Source organism: Lonchura striata, chromosome 24 (genome assembly GCF_050655825.1).
Source record: "Lonchura striata isolate lonStrDom1 chromosome 24, ASM5065582v1, whole genome shotgun sequence".
Classification (NCBI taxonomy): Eukaryota; Metazoa; Chordata; class Aves; order Passeriformes; family Estrildidae; genus Lonchura; species Lonchura striata.
The window spans coordinates 2,395,008-2,416,285 of NC_140726.1; the positions used below are offsets into that span (position 1 = coordinate 2,395,008).

The 21,278-nt window shown below is 57.0% G+C and overlaps 2 protein-coding genes across 4 annotated transcripts; one reads left to right on the forward strand and one right to left on the reverse strand.

The window, feature by feature from the left end:
- Positions 1 to 693: 693 nt before the first annotated feature.
- LOC110468157 (neurogranin) lies at positions 694 to 12,217 on the forward strand. 2 transcript variants are annotated; one of them, XM_085560155.1, is made up of 6 exons: positions 694 to 862; positions 1,598 to 1,668; positions 3,777 to 3,821; positions 7,546 to 7,563; positions 7,604 to 7,807; positions 10,782 to 12,217. In XM_085560155.1, exons 1-5 carry the CDS (start codon positions 709 to 711, stop codon positions 7,805 to 7,807), a joined length of 492 nt encoding a protein of 163 aa, XP_085416281.1. In that variant the 5' UTR covers positions 694 to 708; the 3' UTR covers positions 10,782 to 12,217. The 2 variants fall into 2 exon arrangements, with proteins under 2 accessions (XP_085416281.1, XP_077644202.2); XM_077788076.2 differs by lacking the exons at positions 694 to 862; positions 1,598 to 1,668; positions 3,777 to 3,821; positions 7,546 to 7,563 and adding an exon at positions 4,764 to 5,260 and having other exon boundaries at positions 7,601 to 7,807.
- Positions 10,869 to 20,794, reverse strand: ESAM (endothelial cell adhesion molecule). 2 transcript variants are annotated; one of them, XM_021525833.4, is made up of 7 exons: positions 20,643 to 20,794; positions 15,301 to 15,455; positions 13,838 to 14,051; positions 13,606 to 13,761; positions 13,286 to 13,408; positions 13,050 to 13,188; positions 10,869 to 12,684 (listed from the first exon to the last, which is right to left on the reverse strand). In XM_021525833.4, the coding sequence occupies exons 1-7, from the start codon at positions 20,686 to 20,688 to the stop codon at positions 12,333 to 12,335; spliced, it is 1,185 nt and encodes a 394-aa protein (XP_021381508.1). In that variant the 5' UTR covers positions 20,689 to 20,794; the 3' UTR covers positions 10,869 to 12,332. The 2 variants fall into 2 exon arrangements, with proteins under 2 accessions (XP_021381508.1, XP_085416280.1); XM_085560154.1 differs by lacking the exon at positions 20,643 to 20,794 and adding an exon at positions 20,507 to 20,612.
- Positions 20,795 to 21,278: the final 484 nt, after the last annotated feature.

Below are 21,278 nucleotides of genomic sequence, written 5' to 3' on the forward strand. Positions count from 1 at the left end.
CGGGGCTCACCGGGGAACGGGAGCCGGGGCTCACCGGGAAAGGGGAGCCGGGGCTCACCGCGGAACGGAGCCGGGGCTCACCGGGGAACGGGAGCCGGGCCTCACCGGGAAAGGGGAGCCGGGGCTCACCGCGGAACGGGAGCCGGGGCACACCGGGGGACGGGAGCCGGGGCTCACCGGAGAACGGGAGCCGGGGCACACCGGGAAAGGGGAGCCGGGGCTCACCGGGAAAGGGGAGCCGGGGCACACCGGGAAAGGGGAGCCGGGGCTCACCGGGGAACGGGAGCCGGGGCACACCGGGAAAGGGGAGCCGGGGCTCACCGGGAAAGGGGAGCCGCGGCTCACCGGGGAACGGGAGCCGGGGCACACCGGGAAAGGGGAGCCGGGGCTCACCGGGGGACGGGAGCCGGGGCTCACCGGGGAACGGGAGCCGGGGCTCACCGGGAAAGGGGAGCCGGGGCTCACCGGGGAACGGAGCCCGCCCCCCCCGCCCGCTCCCCCCGCCCAGGCCGGGCCGCGCGCGCGCAGACAGAGGCGGCCGCGCGCGTGCGCAGCGGGCAGGCAGCGCGTCTCCCCCTAGCGGCGGCGCTGGCCCCCTCAGGCGCTGGTCCGCAGGTTCGAGTCCCGGCGCTGCCCGGTGGCACCGGGGACCGTGGGCTGTGGTTGATCACGGGCTGTGCCGCTGCAGGGGGTCCGGGAGAAGCGACCATGTCTATCGCCGCCTCCAACACCAGCATGAGGGTGCCCGCCGGCTTCCGGAACCTGCTGGAGGGGCTGGCGCGGGAAGTGCTGCGGGAGCAGCCCACCAACGTGGTGGCCTTTGCAGCACAGCACTTCCAAAAGCTGCTGGAGCAGAGGGAGGGTGAGTGGCCTTGCCCAGCACCCACCCCCACACTACCATCCCCTGCCCCGTGCTGCATTGCCTGCCCGGCCTGCTCCATCTGCCCATGGCCAGGGCCTCAGTCCTGCCCCTGTGTCCCTTGCCCAGGTGTCAGTCCTGCCCCTGTGTCCCTTGCCCAGGTGTTATTCCTGCCCCTGTGTCCCTTGCCCAGGTGTCAGTCCTGCCCCTGTGTCCCTTGCCCAGGTGTTATTCCTGCCCCTGTGTCCCTTGCCCAGGTGTCAGTCCTGCCCCAGGTGTCCCTTGCCCAGGTGTCAGTCCTGCCCCTGTGTCCCTTGCCCAGGTGTCAGTCCTGCCCCAGGTGTCCCTTGCCCAGGTGTCATTCCTGCCCCTGTGTCCCTTGCCCAGAGTGTCAGTCCTGCCCCTGTGTCCCTTGCCCAGGTGTCAGTCCTGCCCCTGTGTCCCTTGCCCAGGGTGTCAGTCCTGCCCCTGTGTCCCTTGCCCAGGGTGTCAGTCCTGCCCCCTGTGCCCACCATCTACAGCATCAGGCCTCTCCTGTGTGCCCATCACCCAGAGCATCAAACCTGCCCTTGTGCCCATTGCCCGTGGCCTGTCCCAAATGTCCACCATCAATGGCCATCAGCCTTCCATTTGTGCCATCACCCAGGTACTGTTGTGATGTTGTGCCTGTCCCATGTGCCCATCACCCGTGGTACTGTGTGCCCATTGCGTGTGGCATCAAGTCTCCTCCTTCCCCAGCTGGTGGCACTGACCCGGTGGCGTGGGGAGCCATGCTGGAGGACGATCGTCTCACCTGGCCTCCTTCCAAGGTAGGCTTCCCTCCATCCCAGGCCCCTCCAGACAATCTGAGGTGCCAAGAGCTGCAGTGGGTCCCTGCTCCCACCCTATTCCTGCCACTCTTGTGCCACATCATCTAAGTGTTCTTCTTTCCTCCAGGACCTGAAAGAGGCCAAGGACATGGAGGGGGAGCAGGGAGCACCAGGCGGTGCAGGCAGCACGCACAGCTCTGGATCACTGTGATTCCACCCCAAAATGTGTGGAGAGGAGCCAAAGGGGAGCATGTCCCCATAACCCTAATGAACTGGGACACCTCTCTGGAGATGCAACTGCAGCACTTGCCCTGAATCCCCCATTTCCCACTGTCCAACCCCAAAACCAAAAAAAACCCCTTGGTTCTCCCTTGGCTCCTGCCCTTTTCCCATGGGTGGGTACTGCACTCCCATCCTGCCCCTGCGGTGCTGTTTTAATGAGGAATTTTATTAACGAGGTCCCCGCTGTTATTAGTGTCGATCACCTGAGATTTCTCCCCGAAAAATCCTGGTTTTGGGGCTGAGCTGAGTACGGGATGATATTTTTAGCCTCTATATTTAGGCCCCTGCATCCCTGGAGGTTGGAAGAAACTTCATAACATCCCAGCGTGAAGGAATGATGTGACATTGCTCCTCTCCTACCCCCCTCCATAAGCTGAGATACCTCCATGGAATTCTGGGGGGCATGCAAGGGCCCCCCAGTCCTATTCCCACCTATGAAATTCGTATTTTCCCACACAGTGCAGTTTCGAAATCCCCTCCAAAAAGTGGGGTTTGCGTCGAAGCCGGCTGCTCTATTTTTGGAGAGGACTGAACCCCCCCATCCGTGCTCACCCCGTTTTTACCCCCTCTTTCCTGTTTTCCATCGCCATATGTGGAGCTCGCCCACGGCACGGGGCATGACAGCGGCTCCCCTGGGAAAAACAGGAAGGAGGGATGGGGAAAAAAAGCTGGCGGGGACCCCGTGCCGGGGCTGATGCCAACCAGCTACGCCTTGACCCCCCTGCAGCACCGCCTCGCCGGCTGCCGGCTCCTGCCTCGGCAGCCGGCAGCACTGCCCGCCCAGGGCATCGTTCCAGCATCCAATTCCCTTTTCCTTTAAGGATTTTTCCCTGTTTTTAAAGGATTTTTTAACACCTCGGTGCCACCATCTCAAACCACGACGGTGGGATGTTCTCAGCAGGTCTCGCCAGCTGCACTTCCCGTTCTCCCCTTCCAAAATCTGAGTTGTTTCCCTCGGAATTCAAATTTTGGGGGTGCTGGAGCACCTGAAAAAGCATCATCCAGATGAAGGGGTCCAGGGAGGAAAAATGCAGAGCCTGGAACAGGCTCAAAACCCGCCATTAATGATTAGAAATGTTCTGGCATTTCGCGTCCCTCCTCCGCAGCCACAGCCTGCGGGAGACGGCGGCGCTCGGCGGCTCTGCCAGGACCCGGCTGCCACGGATGGAGCAGATTTTGGGGGCTAATTGAGGGACTAATCCTAATTTTGGGGCTAACTTTATCGGATCCATGACGGATGAATCACCCCAAAAACCCTTCCCACTTAACTCGCCCAAAACACCCGGTCTCCTCTCATTGGAGCAGGCAGTGATGGATCTGGAGGGTCTAAAATCCAGGGAAAAGGATCTCTTCCCATCAAAAATCCCAGCAGAGCTGCCAAGGCTTCTCCTGGAAGCTGCAGCGGGGTTTTCTGGAGCAGAGCTGTTCCCACCCCCCCACCCCGGTGTGCTGGTGGGAAGAAGTGACGAGGGAAAAGTGGCTCCAGTGGGGAGAGCTGGGTGCCAGTGGCTCACGGGGGAGTTGGAGAGATGCTTGGGAGCATTTTGCAAGGGGGGATTCGGGTGCCTGGCATGTGCGGGGGCAGGGGTGACCCCCATCAACCTCCAAGTGTGGGTGAAGCAGTTGAGGGAGGTGGCAGTGGTGGGATGTGCCAGGGATGGGGTGGAGTGGGATGAGGAGCAGGGTGTCCTGGGGAGCTGGGGCATCAGGGGACAAGAGGAGCCACCACCTGCACCCAGCAGGAGTGGCCTTGGAGAAAGAGATGGAGATGGGATGGGAATGGGAACAAGGATGGTGATACAGCTGAGGATAGGGCCAGGGATGAGCGTGATGATGGAGATGGGGACAGGGAGAGGGACAGAGATGATGGGGTTGAAGCTGGGAATGGCATTATGAAGAGGATGGGGACAAGAAGTGGCATGGGGATCATGACAGGGATGGTGACAGAGATGGGGACAGGGACGATGGTAGGGATGGAGAAGGTGGTGGAGGTGATGGGGATGAAGTATGGGATGGGGACAAGGCTGGTGGCAGCAGTGGGGACAGTGCCAGAAACAGTGATGTAAGTGGGACAGAAATGCTAACGGAGATGATGGTGATGATGATGATGGTGGTGATGGTGGTGGCAAAGAGGAAGGTCAGTGCCACCAGGCTCCCAGGCAGGATGACCCCTGTGAGCAAACTTGGCCAGGGAGAGCCAGTGGGGCCCGACTGTGCGGGTGGGTCGGGGGGTGCTGGTGCCCGCCTTGGGGGGGCCAGGCTGTTTTTTGGGGGCTGGCTGGAGCAGCATCGGCGCGGAGCCCACGGGCGATTTATGCAGTTGCTTAGCAACTCCCAAACCCGGATTAGAGGCGAGCGAGGCAGGCGATGGGGGGGCTGTGGGCTGCAGCCCCCCGCATTGCCCTGCGGGTGCCTCCTGTTTCCCGGGGTGCCCCAGCTCACCCTGCCAGTCCCAGCAGCTCGACGTGGTCTGGGGTGGCAGCAGGGTCTGCAGGGAGCACCGAGGGCTGTGAAAATGGCTGGGACTGCGGGTCTGGTGGGAGAACACCCCAAATGTGGGGGGGTCAGATGCTCCTATGAGTGGGGAAGAGACCCCCAGATCCCAGAAGTGGAGCCCACTCCTCTGCTTGGAGCCTGCAGCTGGGCACATCATCCCTGGGGTTCTGCGGGTGCTCGGTGGGATGCTATGTCCCACCATGCCCACCCTTCCTCACCATCTTCATCCATGCCATCCTCATCCTCACCCTCCTTCAGGACCAAGTCCTAAGTAGGTCAGGAAGGCTTTTTTACCCTGTGCAAACCAACCCGGGGGGCAAAACCTGCTTCCAGCATCACTGTGGGTCATGTACCCCACAAAAATGAACTAATTTCCCCCATTTGCTATAGTTTTGTCCCCCAAAAAACCCTCCACGCCAAAGGCAAGGCTCATCACATCTTGGCTCGCATCCTCTGCATGCGATGTTGTGTTCCACAAAACTCCAAGGCGAGCTGCCGGCTCCTTTAAGTGTTAGGAGGGAGTTGGAGGCTGCAAAATAAAATTGGAGGAGGGAAAATAAAAAAAAAAATTAAAAAAAAAAAAAAAGAGGCGAAAGGGAGGAAAAAAAAAAATAAGGCACCCCTCCTTCCCCCCCAAAAGCCTGGCAGGGGTGTCGGGCTGATAGGCTCGCCCGGAGGAAAGCGCATTACGTAGGCAAGCGGCTCCGCTCAACTTGCCACCTGCGCCGGGAGAGCTGCCGGGGAAGCGAGATCCTGCCGGAGCCCCTCGCCCGCCGCTGGCCGCCCACCGCCCTCCGCCATGGACTGCTGCAACGTAGGTCCCTTCCCCGGCAGCCGCTCCGCTCCTGCCCGCGGTCCCTCATCGCTGCTCCGGGCTGGGGGCGGCCGGGGGGTTCGGGCTGCTGGGGGCGGGGGGCGCGATGGGTGCTGCACCCTCCACCAGCTCAACCCAGTCCGCGACCCCCAGCGCTGCTGCAGCCCCCCGGGCCCTTCTCCCCTCCACACCCCCACTCCTGCCTCGCACCAGTTCGGAATCCATCCCGCCGGGGCTACGGCACGGCCGGCATCCTGCGCCCCCCAGCCCGCTGAGGAAGCCCCCGGCTCATCGAGTCCAGCTTTTATTTCGCTTTTTCTTCCCCCCCCCCCCAACCCCACAATCGCTCTACAGGTGGGATCGGGGGCTGTGTATGGATAAAGGGCTTGATTGGGGTTGCACCCCTCTCTCCTCACCCGAGGGTGAGCTCTCCTCCCTCCTGGCCACCAGCCGGTTTGGGGAGAAAACCACATCCTTTTCCCCTTTCTCCCTAATCCCCTGACTTTTCCTGCCCCCTTTCCTCCCCATTTCCCCCATTTTTTTCCCCTTCCCCACTTTTCCCCTCTGTTTTCTGCCTCCTGCTAAGACAGCAGCACAGGGAAAAGCCCCCATCTCTCCTCCTGGGCACCTCCAGAGAGGAAAAGCCCACCCTGGATGTAGGATTTATCCTGCCTGGATATAGGATTTATCCTGCCTGGATATAGGATTTTTCCCTTATGTATAAGACTTTTTCCCTCATATGTAGAAATTCTCCTTCTGAATATAGGATTTCTCTCCTAGATACAAGTTTTCATCAGCTGCATAGAGGTTTTCATCCCATGGATATGGTGTTTTTCCACTGGAAATAGGATTTCTCCTATGAATATAGGATATGGCCCCCTGTTTATGAGTTTTCTCCCCTGAATATAGGATTCCTCCCCTGGATATAAGATTTTTTTCTCCTGACTATATTTTTCCTACCTATATACAGGATTTCTCAACTTGGATACAGGTTTCTGCCACCTGTATGTATGATTTCTTCCCTGAATATAGGATTTCTCCCCTGGACATAGGAAATGCCCCCGCATATATAGATTTCCTCCACCTGTATATGGTATTTCTCCCCTGAATATAGGATTTCCTCTCTCCTAACATAGGATTTCTCTCTTGGATATAGGATTTCTTGCCTGGATATAGGATATGCCCCTCCGTGTATAGGTTTTCTCCCTTGACTATAAAATTCCCTTCTCCAGATATAGTATTTCTCCCCTGGATATAGGTTTCTCCCACCTGTATATAGGATTTCTCCCCTCGATATAGGTTGTTCTCCCCCACCTCTGCATATATAGGATCTCTTTCCTGATTCTAGGCTTTCTTTCCTAGATATAGGATTTCCTTCCCCTGGCTATAGGATTTCTCCTCTAGCTATAGGATTTCTCCCCTGGCTATAGGATTTCCAGCCTTGGCTATAACATTTCCACCCTGGACATATCATTTCCACCTTGGACCTGTCCTCACCTTTCACAATGGTAAAAGAACCCGAGTAACTTTGTGGAGCCATGGCAGGCTCCAAGGGGATGAGCTTCCTCCCCCCCGAATCTGCAGCTTCCAAATAAGCCCCCCAAAACTCCTTTTAGTCCTTTCAAGTGCTCGTGGGGCAACACAAAGGCTTCACCCCCACAGCTGCTGGCACTGGATCATCCAATGCCAGCTCATTTCCACCTCATTCCTTTTCCCCATGTTTTTCTTTTTTTCCTGTGGAACTTGATGCTGAGTCCAGCTGCTCTGGTGGGATGTGGCAGGAGGGGAATGGGTTACAGTGATTTGTCCTTGGCAGGGCTTTTCCTCCCTTCTGTTGTCATGCTTTCCCAAATTTCCTGGTGTTTTCAACCAAAGCCCTGAGGAGGGATGCAGGACAATGCAACAGGCTATAAGGAAAGGGGAAACTGAGGCATGACCAGCTCATTTTGTGCAGGATGGCCCCCAGCCCCCTGCCAAAAATACCCGCCAGAACCCATCCTCTGCTCCCATGGATTCTCTTCTCCCTGCATCATAACCCTGGCTGGAGTCTGGCTTCCTGCAGCCGTGTGGTCCAGGGTGGGATTTAGGGATGAGTGGGAGGTGAAGCATCTTCCCCCGCCTGCAGCTTTGGTTGCCATTTCCCCAAGCCACCTGCAAGGGACCCTCATTTTTAGCAAAGCCCCTCATTTTTAGCAAAGAAGCCTATTTTTTAATGAGTAAACCATATTCTAATTTTTAGAACAGGGGCTCATTTAAGACCTTCTAGAATGGATTGATTTGGGGAGGGGGCTGCGCTGTTTGAGGTGCCACCAGCTGTAACCCTGCCATTGCCACCGTCAGGAGGGAGCCTGCACAAAGCTGGACGAGGACATCCTGGACATCCCTTTGGACGACCCTGATGCCAACGCGGCAGCTGCCAAGATCCAGGCTAGTTTCCGTGGCCATATGACCCGCAAGAAGATCAAAGGGGGTGAGATCGATCGGAAAACCAAGGACGCCGAGTGCGCCAACAGCACCCGCGGCGGCGACCTCCGCAACGGCGACTAGGTACACCCCAAATCCCGCTTCTTCCCCCCAAAACTGGGTCATTTCTACAAGGAAGCCGCTCTGAGTGTCCTTTGCTCTGTTGATTTGGGATGGAGCATCCTTCCCCAAGCTGATTTGGGATGGAGCACCCTTCCCCGCAGAGGTTTGGGATGGAACATTCTGCTCTGCGCAGATATGGGATGGAGCATTGTTCCCTGCGCAGATTTGGGATGGAGCAACTTTCCCCGCACTGGTTCAGGGTGGAGAAGGGGCTTTTCCTCCCAGGAGATGGCAACACACAGGCAGGCAGCCCCTGCCTTGCCCTAAATTTGGGTGCGCGCCGTAGTAGTTGGGAAGGATGGGAAGTAGGATGGGAAGGCGCAGCCCTAGATTTGGATTGAATCTCTCCCTTAGCAACACCACCCCGAGCGCCTCGCCTCAGCACATGCTATTTTTAAAAGCCTGTGTCACAGTCTCCTGGCAGGAAAAGGTAAATTTAAAAAGCGCCCACGGTGCCGAGGCCGCGTGGCATTGGAGCCCGGGTGGCGGCTGCGCCGTGCCCGGGCCGTGCCCTGTGCCGGTGCCGTGAGCGCGGATGGCCCCGGACAGCGGCGGGGCCGCTCCGGGGCTGGCGGCGCGGAGGGAGCGCTGCCGGCTCGGCCGCGTGAGTGTGGCGGGGCTGGGGTGAGGCTGGGTGCAGCTGGGATGGAGCTGGGTGCAGCTGGGATGGAGCTGGGTGCAGCTGGGTGCAGCTGGGAATGGAGCTGGGTGCAGCTGGGATGGAGCTGGGATGGAGCTGGGATGGAGCTGGGTGCAGCTGGGATGCAGCTGGGTGCAGCTGGGATGGAGCTGGGATGGAGCTGGGATGGAGCTGGGATGGAGCTGGGATGGAGCTGGGTGCAGCTGGGATGGAGCTAGGTGCTGCTGGGATGCAGCTGGGATGGAGCTGGGATGGAGCTGGGATGGAGCTGGGTGCAGCTGGGATGGAGCTGGGTGCTGCTGGGATGGAGCTGGGATGGAGCTGGGATGGAGCTGGGTGCAGCTGGGATGGAGCTGGGTGCAGCTGGGTGCAGCTGGGATGGAGCTGGGATGCAGCTGGGATGGAGCTGGGTGCAGCTGGGATGGAGCTGGGATGGAGCTGGGTGCAGCTGGGATGGAGCTGGGTGCTGCTGGGATGCAGCTGGGATGCAGCTGGATGGAGCTGGGATGGAGCTGGGTGCAGCTGGGATGCAGCTGGGATGGAGCTGGGATGGAGCTGGATGCAGCTGGGATGCAGCTGGGATGCAGCTGGGATGGAGCTGGGATGCAGCTGGGATGCAGCTGGGATGCAGCTGGGATGCAGCTGGGTGCAGCTGGGATGCAGCTGGGATGCAGCTGGGTGCAGCTGGGATGCAGCTGGGATGGAGCTGGGATGGAGCTGGGTGCAGCTGGGATGGAGCTGGGATGGAGCTGGGATGGAGCTGGGTGCAGCTGGGATGGAGCTGGGATGGAGCTGGGATGGAGCTGGGATGGAGCTGGGTGCAGCTGGGATGGAGCTGGGATGGAGCTGGGATGGAGCTGGGATGGAGCTGGGATGGAGCTGGGATGGAGCTGGGATGGAGCTGGGATGGAGCTGGGATGGAGCTGGGTGCAGCTGGGATGGAGCTGGGATGGAGCTGGGATGGAGCTGGGATGGAGCTGGGTGCAGCTGGGATGGAGCTGGGTGCAGCTGGGATGGAGCTGGGTGCAGCTGGGATGGAGCTGGGTGCAGCTGGGATGGAGGGGTGCAGCTGGGATGGAGCTGGGATGCAGCTGGGATGCAGCTGGGATGCAGCTGCATGCAGTGAGGATGGAGTAGGAATGCAGTGGGGATGTAGCACAGATACAGTGGGGAGGAACTGAAGATGCAGTGGGAATGCAGTGAGGAGGAAGAGGAGGATGCAGTGGAGATTCAACAAGGCTGTGGTGGGAAGGAGCTGAGGAGGCAGTGGGGATGGAACTGGAGCTCAGCTGGGACACAGTGGGGATGAACTGAGGGTACAGTGGAACAGAACTGAGACATGGTGGGGATGTGATGGGGATGCAGTGAGAATGCACTGGTGATTCAGTGAAAATGCAGTGAGCATGCACTGAGGATGGGGAGGGAGTTCAGTGGGGCTGGGATGAGAATGAACGGAGGATGCAGCGGGGATTTTGTGAAGATCCAGTGGGGACAATGTGGAAACACAGTGGGGCTGCAAAGGGGATGCAGTGAGGATGTGTGGGGATGAACTGGGGATGCAACGGGGAAGCAACAGAGATTCAGTGAGGATGCAATGGGAACAAACTGAAGATGCAGTGGGGATTCAATGGGGCTGCAGTGAGGATTGAGCAATGATGCACTGGGGCTGCACTGGGGCTGCAGTGAGGATGTCACAGGACTGCAGTGGGGAGGCAACTGCCAAGTGCAGGTGCTGTGCAGCTTCTTAGGACCCAGAGGTTCCTTTGGGATGCATTGTTAGTGGGGCTGAGCAGTTTGGCAGCAGGGGAGCCAGGTTCCCCTCCTTCTGCCACGGTGCTCTGCCTAGCGGGGTGCAGGCAGAGGTCCCCCCCAGGTTCCTGGGCTGGGTGAGGACAGAGTGGGCAGCAGTGGAGGCAGGACAAGGGTGCAGGCAGGGTGTGGGCGGGCTGCAAGTAGAGCACGGGCAGGGTGTGGGCAGGGGGAGGGCATGGAGAGGGTGCAGGCTGCAGGAGCAGCACGTGAGCAGGGTGCAGACAGGGCATGGGGTGCAGGCAGGCACAGGGTGCAGAGAGCACTAAAGGTGCAGAAAGAACACAGGGTACAAATAAGGCTCAGGGTTCAGGGTACAGGCAGGGTGCAGGGTGCAGGCAGGGCGTTGGGTGCAGGGTGCAGGCAGGCACAGGGTGCACAGAGCACTAAAGGAGCAGGCAGGGCACAGGGCACAGACAAGGCTCAGGGTGCAGGGCACAGGCAGGGCCAGCCCAGGCTGACCACTCGCTCTCTCCTTGCTTGCAGGGGCCGCCAGCTGCTCAGCGGAACCCCCTCGCCACCGACTCCCTCCCACCGCCGCCCGCCGAGGCCCAGGAGCCCCTGCTTCACCCCCTGCCCCCCGCATGCGCCCCCCGGGGTCCCCCCACAGCCAGGCCCTGCCCCTGTCCCTGGCTGCCCTCCCTCACCCCAGACACCCCCTGCCCCAATAAACGCCCCTGCCAGAGCCCCGGCCTGTCCTCGGTGCCTTTTGGTGTCACCGGCAGAGCGGTGAGGTGACAGCGGGCAGGGGTGGGAGGGGTGTGGGGCAGGTGGTGCCCAGCAGTGATCTCCCATGTGAGCATCCTATGGGCACGTGTGACATCACTGCCACGCGTGTGACAGCTGGCGTGGCGTCCCACGGGTGCTCAGGGTGTGGTGTGACATCACTCATGGGTGGGACATGACTGCTGCTGGCATGATGCCACTACTGGACAAGTGACAGCTGCTGTGACACCATACAGGTGTGTGTGACATCACTGCTGGGTTTGTGACACCATACAGGTGTGTGTGACGTCACTGCTGGATGTATGACACCCTGCAGATGTGTGTGACATCACTGCTGGGTTTGTGACACCATACAGGTGTGTGTGACATCACTGCTGGGTGTGTGACACCCTGCAGGTGTGTGTGACATCACTGCTGGGTGTGTGACACCATAAAGGTGTGTGTGACATCACTGCTGGGTGTGTGACACCATAAAGGTGTGTGTGACATCACTGCTGGAATTGTAACACCCTGCAGGTGTGTGTGATGTCATTCCACTGTGTGTGATGTCACTACTAGGCATGACTGTGGGTGTGACATCATGCAGGCACGTGTCACATCACCGCTGCTGTGTGATGATGTGACATCATGCAGGCACACATGCCATCCCAGATGGACATGTGGCATGCCTGGGTGGCACCATGCAGGCATCAGCTGGTGCTGTGATGTCACACACTCATTGCATCATCCCACCTCCTGACACAGGGAGTGCCATCACGGTCACAGGGTGTGCCAACACGTGCATCATGATGTCACCTCACCCTGAGGACCTTGGCTGGTGCACTGCGACATCACCCAGAAGGTCGTGGGACATCCTTCCCCGCCTTGAAATCCACACAAACTCACCCAAAGCACCGGTGCTGGGCAGTGCTGCAGCTTTTAATCAGAAAACCCCTAAAAAAAAGAGAGTGTGTGTGTGTGTATGTGTGTGTGTGTGTGTGTGTGTGTCCCTGTCACCACCCTCCCCCCCATCTTAAAATACTCTTTTATGAAAAAATCCCTCATTTCACCTGATATATAGATATAGAAAAAAAAAAGAAGGGGATCCTCCTGAGGCAGGGCTGGGGCTGGTTTGGGGGGTGATATTTATGGGGAGACTCGGTCCCTCCAAACCCAGAGAGCCCCAGCACCCATTAAACACACCCACGATGAGTCCAGCTGCTCGAGGCATCTGTTAAAAAGAAAAAGAAACCCCAAAAAGGGACAAAAGCCACCCCAGGAAAAGGGAGTGGGACGGGCTGGCTGTGGGCACCCCTGTTTCGTGGGGGGTGCTCAGACCAAGGAGCCGGCTCGGCTCTGCGCTGGCACCATGACGGGCACGGCCCCGGCCCGTGCCAGGCTGGAGGGGGGCACGGGCGCCCCGGGAGCGGCCGCCGGGTCCGGGCGGCGCCGGGGGGTCCCGTTAGCGGCGGGGGGGGAGAGGCTGGGCGGCCGCCCCCCGGCCCGGGGCGGGGGTCCCCGGTAGCTGCCGGTGGTGGTGAGGATGGAGGCGGTGTCGGAGGGGGCTCTGGCCCCGTAGGCTTGCCGGCTGCCGGCCAGGGAGGACAGCGTGCTGGTTTTGGACATGGTGTCTGAAGCTGGCCTCCTGGCCCACGACGGGGTTTTGGGTGCCACGGCGTCCTCCCTGCCAAGAGGGGAGAGCGTCAGAGGGATCAGCTCTGGGGACCCTCCCGTGCGTGCTCTTCCTGAGCGAGGAGGTTGTGCAGACATCCTGGACCCCCAGACAGAGGGACGAAAGGGGAAGGGGGAAACAGAGGTGGAAAATGCCCTCGTTAACTCTGAAAACTCATGACAGCTGGCCAGAGGTGGAAGCTTTCTTCCTGATTGTTACCTCTGGAGCATATTGGTGACTGGCCAGAGATGGAGAACTCCTCCCCACTATTAACTCTGAACCAGAGAAATGATGGGCCAGAGGTGGAACACCCTCCTCACCCATGAACCCGAAACCTACTGATGATTTGAACCCCCTCCACAGGAAGAGAGCCTCACTTGATCTCGTTGGCTCCCTCCTCCTGGCTGTCACGCTTTTTCCTCCTGTAGCCAACAAGCTTCTGGGCAAAGAAGATGATGGTGGCGAGGGCACCCAGGGAGCCCAGCACGGCGCCGGCAATCACTGCTTTGGTGCTTGCTGCCAGAGAGAGACAGGGATTCCCTTATTGCCTTACTCCCACAGGGACCTCATGGGGACGGTGTCCCCTTCCCCAGCCCTGTGGACACGTACTCACTTGAGTGTACCTCCAGGACAATGCTGCAGTTCTTAGAACCTGCTTGGTTTTCAGCCCTGCACACGTAGACCCCTGACATTTCCAGGGAGAGGTTGGTCAGCTTGAGGGTGCCCTTGAGCCGGTCTGCAGGCGAGAAATTTGGGTGCTGCCTCACAGCCGCTCCTACACTCTCCACCTCCTCGTGCAGGAGGAGTTAAGGAGTGGTTAAGTTAAGAAGTGGTGAAGGGGATGAAGCCAAAAATCCCTCAGCTGAATCTTCTCAGCATATTCCAGCCCAACCACCCACCCCACTCCCCAGCCCCACACTGGTGCCACCTTACCCTGGGCTGGGGGAAAGAAGACCTGCAGGGTGGGCGGCTGGCGCTGCCACTGGTACAAGGGCGAGGGTTTTCCCTTCTCGGAGGAGCAGCTCAGGGTCACGTTGGCCCCCACGATGGCGTTGCCGTGCAGCTGGCAGGTGGGGGTGGCCGGTGGCACTGTGGGCACAGGTGTCAGCCCTGAGGGGCACCATGGGGAGGCCCGAGGGAGTCGGGGTGACTGGAGGAGCCTTACCCAGCACGGTGAGGTTGATGAGGCCAATGTTCTTGTGCAGCTTGATGGAGTCATCCACCACGTTGACGGTGCACATGTACTGACCCGAGTCCTGCTCCCGGGTGGCATTGATGAACACCGAGATGTTGTGAGTGAAGATGGGGTGCAGGAACCCCACGCGGGGCTTCAGATCTGTCTCTTCCACCTTCACCACCCCGCCTATGTATGACAGGATCTGCACAGGGGAAAAAACACATGCTTTCCCTTCAAGATCGTGCTGCTGGAGAGAAAAGCCCCCCAAATCCCAAATTTTGTAGAGCAGTGGTTGCTGCATAAGCCCCCTCCTGCCTTACCTCCCCTAAGCATCCTGGACACGGGAACTGCAGGCAGCTCCGACCACAGGCACAAATACCCCTGGCATGGGCACTATGAGCAACTGTCCCATCATGAGCATCTCCCCATCAGGAGCACCACAAGCGGTGCCCCCATTGTGGGCATTTTCCCACTGTAGGCACCATGGGGATTTTCCAAGGACATCTCCCCTCCATGGGGATCTCCCCATGGTGAGCACAACAAGCACCTCCCTATTGTAGGCACCCTGGGCACGACCCCAGGGTGGGCATGTCCCCTCATGGACACAGTGAGCATCTCCCCACTATAGGCACCTCCTGATCGTGAGGACCACAATCATCTCCCCACTGTAAGCATTTATGGACACCACAAACACCTCCCTGTGTAGGCATCTCTCCATCTCGGATCTCTCCCCATCTTGTGTCTCTCCCCTCTGTGGGCACCACAGGACCCCCCTACTGCAGGCACTGTGGGCATGACCTCATCACGGGCATCTACACATCACCACGAGCACCCCCCTTCAAGGGCACCCCCCGTGGTGGGCACCACAAGATTCCCCCACGGTGGACACCCCCCATCACGGGCACTTCAAGCAGCTCCCCACGGGGATGGGGATGGCACCATGGGGATGTCCTCACCACGGGCACCATGAGCATGTCCCCCATGGTGGTCACCTGCTCGTGGTGGGCAGCATGAACTTCACCCCATCATGGGCCAGCTCTCCACCATGGGCACCACAAGCACAGAACAAGTGGGAGCTGCACACATCTCCCCATGGGCACGTCCCCACCATGAGCATCTCCCCTTTGTGGGCATCTTCCCATCATGGGCACCACATTGACACCCATTGTGGGCCACCATGAGTTCCCCCATCATGGGCACTTACCCATTGTGGGCATCATCCCTGGATGGGCACCATGAACGCCATCCCACCATGAGCATCACATGGTGGGCACCATGAGCTTCCTTCCATCATGGCCACCTCGTCATCATGGGCACCCTTCCACCACAGGCACTGCGGCCACTACCTCATGCTGGGCACCATAATCCTCCCCCCGCCATGGGCACCTCCATGGTCACCTCCCAGCCTGGCCCCTCCATCTCCAGTCCTGCAGCCCCTGCCCTCTTCTCACCTGGAAGGGACCCGGATTCTTGTTCAGCACCCAGGTGATGTAGGGCTCGTTCTGGGAGTGGCTGGTGTACCAGGCAGGCAGCACCGCCCGCTGCCCCTCCACAGACAGCACCAGGCTGGTCCCCACGTGCACCTCCAGCACGGCCAAGGAGACACCTGCCGTGGGAGAGGGAAGAAACGGGGAAATGACTCAAGCCCAGGTGCCACTACTCCCCACAAAGCCTCCCTGACTGTGGGAAAAAAACCCCATTCCCAAGACAAAAACAACAATCCCAGGTTATCACCAGGAAGCTGAGCCAAGAGAACATTTTGCCTCCTCCCCTGCCACAGGAAGGGCTTTCAGGAAGGACATTGCTGCTCCCTCCCCTCCCAGCTTCCACCCCACACTCAGCTTGGGAATTCTTAAGGCCCAAGTCACCCTTCCCAGGAAACAGCCAACTCCAGCCAGCAGACACCCCCCTTAGCTCAGTATTGGGGTACACCCAGCCTCCCACAGTGCTGCACCAGATCCCATGGGATTTATCTGTAGGGCTCCCCCATATGCACCCCACAAGCCTTCCCCAGCATTATCCCCCATTTTTGCTGCCAGCACTAAATTGGGATAATCCATGAGTGGCTTCCTCTGGTGCCCCCATCTCATTTGACCCCAAATATCCCACCCCACGTCCCCAGCATCCCCCCAGCCCACTGGGAGGAGGCGCTGGGGTAAGAGTGGTACCACGGACCGGAGAGGGATGCTCAGCCCCTGGGGGAAGATCATTGCCCAGCTCTGCCCGTAGGGCTCAGCCGGGGAATGACGGGCTCGGGCTCGGCTGAGTTTGTGCTGGGGCTGGTTTGTTTTCCCCGGGGGAGCCTCACCGAGCCCTGCATGGCAGCAGCTCCATCCCCGCATCCACCCATCGATCCGTGACCCCGGCCGGCCCCGCTCCTGCCGGCGCCCCAGGGATGCCTCACAGCGGGATGCAGGAGGGACAGGGCGATGCTAGCCCGTCATCCCAAATCCTCACTTTGCAAGGAAAAACCCCTGGCTTTGAAGGATTTCAGGAGCTTTCAACAACCTCACACTTTTCCCTGAGAGCTCAGAGGTTTTAATTGGATTTTTCCAGGGTGGGAAGAGGAAAACAAGGCACTGGGGGGTATTTTTAGTCTCCCCCTCATCTGTTCATCCCCCCCTCCTGGCCAGGCATTGGTGCCATTTCCGGACGGAGCCTTCCAGCTCCAGGCAGGAAACTCTGCTCCGGCTGATAAGTCTTCTCAGGAATTAAAAAAAAATAATTACATTTCCTTTCTCTGGTGAAAAACTGGGAGAAATAAGGGCCAGTCTGGTGAGGATGCGTAAAAATAGCTCACCCGGGCTAAGAACATAAACCTTTAAATCCTGGAGGGTTTGGGGGGAGGAGATGCTGGAGGCGCCTGCAGGTCCCAAATAATTGATAATATTATTTATTAATGATATACAGCTGTGGTATCAAATCCAATGGAGAGTATGGAAAAATAATGGTAATTATAGCGTATTTATATGTAATTATACAGATAATTGTATTAAATTTAAAGAAAGTGGAAAGAAATATGGGATGGCGACTCATTAAATTGGAGTTCCCAGAACAAAATAGAGCATCGAGAACATATAATTTATAATAGTTATAAATATAGGTATATTTTTGTAAGAATAGGGATAATAGTGGGGATGTGAGAGTGATAATAGTGCTCAGGATAATGAGAGCAATGATCAAAGTGAGAATAATAATTATAAAAGTGGGAATAATAATGATAAAAGTGATATTAATAATGGTAATAATAATAATGGTAATCGTGATTATAATAATTATAACAACGATTCCAATACAATAATGATGACAGTCATAATAATTATAATACTGATAATAATAGAAATAATAACAATAAAAATAATAATAAATTATGCAGATGGCACAGCCCCTAACCCTCCCTACATTCCCAACAACTGGGAAAATCCAGGTGTTTTCAGTCCAGATCCTCCATCATTATAAAAGTGGGTTAAATTGGGATAATCTTGAAGAAAATAGATTATATTCAATAATTGTATTGTAATTTCTATTAGAAATATTAGAGATAACAGGTAATAGACCTTGTTGAAGAATTATAATTGTAATTTATTAATAAAAATAATTGTAATAGTTATAATAACAATTATAACAGTGATTATAATGATAATAGTAATAAAATAGTGATAAGTATAATGATGATAATGATAATAATAATAATAATAAAATATTATGAATAATATAGTTCATTAATGATTCAGATAGCATCAATAAATGACTCCACAGCTTCTACACCCCTGTGCATTCCCAACAGCTGGAAAAATCCAGGTTTTTCATCCCACCTCCTCCATCAGCATCATTTTTTGGGCACAAAAAAGGTGCTGGGCCAAAGGGTGCTGGGAATTGCTGGGGAAATCCAGGCTCCAGAGAGGGAAAAGATGCTCTGGCACCAGCCAGAGGATTCCCATGGCACCCCAAGGCATTCAAACAGCCCCAGAGCTGCTCCAGGCGCTGCAAACTGGGGTGTGTTAACCCTGAAAGCCAATGATGAGCACGTTAATTACGTTAATTGTGCTCCGGGGCTGCAGCTTTGCTCTGTCATCCCTCAAACTCCTGCGGCACCAGGAGATCCCAGCTCCATCACCTCCCCTCCGGTGTGAGGGGAGAGGGAGATGGACGCAGAGCTGAAGGCTGCTCGCTCCCCAAAATCCCCTCATTCTTGCAGAATTCACCCAAATTCCTCCTCTCAGACAGATGGGACCCCAAAAAAGCCGCTGGGGCTGGGATTGGAGCTGCAGGCACGGGACCGTACCCCCTGGCACAGCTCTGCCTTTGGCCACCTCGGCGCTCCAAATCCTCTAATGCTTTAACCAGATCGAAAAAATTAAGCTGCTCGTGGTGCTCGTACCCATCCAGGGGGGCCTGGGGGCCTCAGCCCCTCCCGCCTGCTCTTTGGGCTCAAAACCTGGGTTTTTATCCAGCTGCCCTGAGCTAAACACCTGCCCGGCTGTTTTCCCTCCTCCCCAGCCCATCTGCTGGGATTTTTTCTGCATATGGAAAAACAGAATAGACTTAAATTTACCTTTAAAAATAGCTATAATTTTTTTTTTTCCCCTTGTGGAATAAATACCTTACAATTTAACATTCTAAAATACTTTAAGTTTTCCCGTGACAAAAAATTTAAAAACGGCTTTAAATTTTCCTTTGAATTTATTCCCCATGGAAAAAAAAAAAAATCATCTTTAAATCCCTGCAATGTTAACATTAATCCCTGAGCTGATATCAATCACCCTATCCTCATCTAAAATTGCATCCTTTCACCCCCCAGAAAAAGCTGTTTCTTGGCTCTGGCACCCCCTGAACCCCCAAAAATCAAACGCCCCCTCCCCGAGTTTCTAAACCATTAACTGTGTGGGGAATTAAATCCCCGAGGCAGTTGGGGTTTGATGACCCTGGTTGATAGGATTAAGGCGCTGGAGTCATGTGAAACCCAGACCCAAATTAAATCCCAAAAGACCAAGCTTGGGATTTAAAATACACAGCGGGAATCTGGCCGGAAAAGGGACCCTTGAAAAAGCTTGGAAAAAGGTCAAGGAGCATCTCAGCACTGCAACGCAGCCAGTCGCCTTTCCTTTTTTATAAAATTATTTTTGGGGGAATTTTTTTCCTTTTCTTCTCTTAACTTTGACTATTTATAAACGGGCAGATAGGGATGTGGAGCTGTGTCCCTTGGGAAAATCCACAGCGGCATTTCCCACGACCCCGGGGGCAGGGGGGGAGGCAGAAAGTGCCCTATCCTCCAGAGAGACCAAATTTGGGGAAAAAAAATTAAATAATGCAATAATCATATGTGACTTTGCTATAGATGGAAACGTGCTTCACCCCTGGTGTGGGAGGGAGAGACAGAGATGGGATGGGATGGGATGGGATGGGATGGGATGGGATGGGCAGGGGATGAGATTGGGATGGGATGGGATTGGGATGGGATTGAGGAAGGGATTGGGATTGGGGATGGGGTTGGGATTGGGGATGGGATAGGGACAAGGATGGCAAATATTCTTCATTTTACTTTTCCCCATCACAATCCCATGAGGATCCCACAGGACGAGGAAGGATTGCTTGAAAGGAAGACTAAAGGAAAAACACACATTTGGGGTTCAAAAGAGCCTTTTTGCTACATTTTTGAGCTGTCAGTGCCTGTGATGTCACATCCCAGGGCTCAAGGGTGATTCTTTTGTGGGAATCCATCATGATTCCATGCAAAAAACACCATCAGGATGCGGCAAAGGAGCGCCCTGGTGGGATTGAAGGGCTGAGTAACCCCCATGCCTCATACAAACATGCTTTAATTAACTTTTATCAAAGAAGAAAACCTTCAAGGAGGAACAAGTGGCGGCTCCAGGACCCCCACCCAATGTTCTGCTGGAAGGAAATGCTGCTGCCATTGTTTCTGGGGCCGTTTCCTTTCCCCAAAGGCCTCTCCTTCGCTGGGAACGCCAAAGGATATTTCCTTTTGGACCAACTGTGGCAGTTCCAAAAAAACTCAAATAAGCTGGGAAATTAGGAGTGGAAGAAGGGAAAAACCCGTGGACAGAGAAGCACTGAGATCGCTAACCTCAAGACCAGCTGGGAAGGCTGTGCAACACCAGTAAACAAGGGAAAACAAGTGGATTTTTTCCTGCCCAGTGCCACGCAGGGAGGTGAACTGTGCACTCTCACTTTGGAGTCCCTGGTGTGTCCCCACATGGGGGTACATCGGGTTTGGGGGTGCTGGAAGTGGCAGCTCCAAGTTACAAATGTTTTTTCCCGGGAAGACTCAGACTTTTTCCACTCCGAGCATCCTAAAAGGGGTGGGTGGCGGATTTCTCTCTCTCCCCTGCTTTCCCTGCCAACCTGCCTGCTGGGTAGGGGACTGGGGGCTCAGAGACAGGTGGGTGCTGTGACCCCCGCCCCTGGTACCCCACGGTCCTTGCCGGTGCCACCCTAAAGCTTCCCAGCGCTGCGTGCCCGTGCCGGGCTCCCGGGTGTCTTGCCCGGTGCCTCCGGCCGCTCCCACACCCTGCGCGGCGACCCCTCGGAATCTCCGGGTCCTTCCCGATGCCCTCCCAAGAGCTCTCGCTCGGTTCATCCCGCTTTTCCCGGGTCCCACCGGGCGCAGCGTCCTGCCCCGTACCCGCCGCGTACCTCGCGTCCCGCGGCTCCGCGATCCCCCGGCCGCATCCCCAAAGCTCCCCCGCGTCCTGCCGGCATCCCCCGCGCCCCGCATCCCGTCGGGCGCCCTCCCGGTGCCCCCGCGCCCCGCTCGGTGCCCGGGGCTCACCCAGCAGCGCCAACAGCGCCAGCGCCGCCCGCCGCAGCGCGCCCATGGCCGAGCGCGCTCCGCAGGTGCGGGGCGGCGCGGCGGGGCGGGCCCGCGCAGGTGGGGGCGGGCCCGAGCCCTCCACACCCCCGGGGCGCCCGGCCCCCGCACGGACCCTCCCCCGGGCCGGCCCTGCCCCGAGTGCGCAGCTATTAGTGAGTTATGCGGGGTGTTACTGCTTGTATTGGGGTGGGTTCAACGGGCAGCGCGATGGCAAATGTCACCCCACCCACGCGGAGCACAGGGACCCCAAATCTTCCCCGTTCTCATCCCGTGGAATATCCCGTTCTGCACCCTCACAGTCATCCAACACCCCCCTACCCTGCTTCAGAGAAACGCATCGATCCTGAAAAATAAACAATATGCAAAAAAATGGGCAATTTTGACTACCTGGTTTTTGGGAGCCTCGGGTGGATCCTCCCCGGCTCAGCCAGGGTTATCCCGGTCCTCGATCAGAGCAGGGTCAGACCTCGAAGCCCCAGCAGAGATTAGACACTGCTGGAGGAGGAGGAGGCGGTGGGGGCAGAAGTAATCCCTTCTCGCCCTGGCCAGCCCGCCGTAAATCCAGCCTAGCCTCCAGGACTGCAGGATCCCGGG

Bases quoted from the DNA above. Each gene is read 5' to 3' on its own strand.
- LOC110468157 (XM_085560155.1), top strand. From the start codon at position 709: ATGTCTATCGCCGCCTCCAACACCAGCATGAGGGTGCCCGCCGGCTTC. The intron at 863-1,597 runs GTGAGTGGCCTT...CTCCTTCCCCAG, and splicing joins GCTGCTGGAGCAGAGGGAGG to CTGGTGGCACTGACCCGGTG. The intron at 1,669-3,776 runs GTAGGCTTCCCT...GCCAGGGATGAG, and splicing joins TCACCTGGCCTCCTTCCAAG to CGTGATGATGGAGATGGGGA.
- ESAM (XM_085560154.1), bottom strand. From the start codon at position 20,588: ATGCGGGGCGCGGGGGATGCCGGCAGGACGCGGGGGAGCTTTGGGGAT. The intron at 13,762-13,837 runs GTAAGGCTCCTC...CTGTGCCCACAG, and splicing joins CATCAACCTCACCGTGCTGG to TGCCACCGGCCACCCCCACC. The intron at 13,189-13,285 runs GTGAGTACGTGT...TCTCTCTGGCAG, and splicing joins TGTCCTGGAGGTACACTCAA to CAAGCACCAAAGCAGTGATT.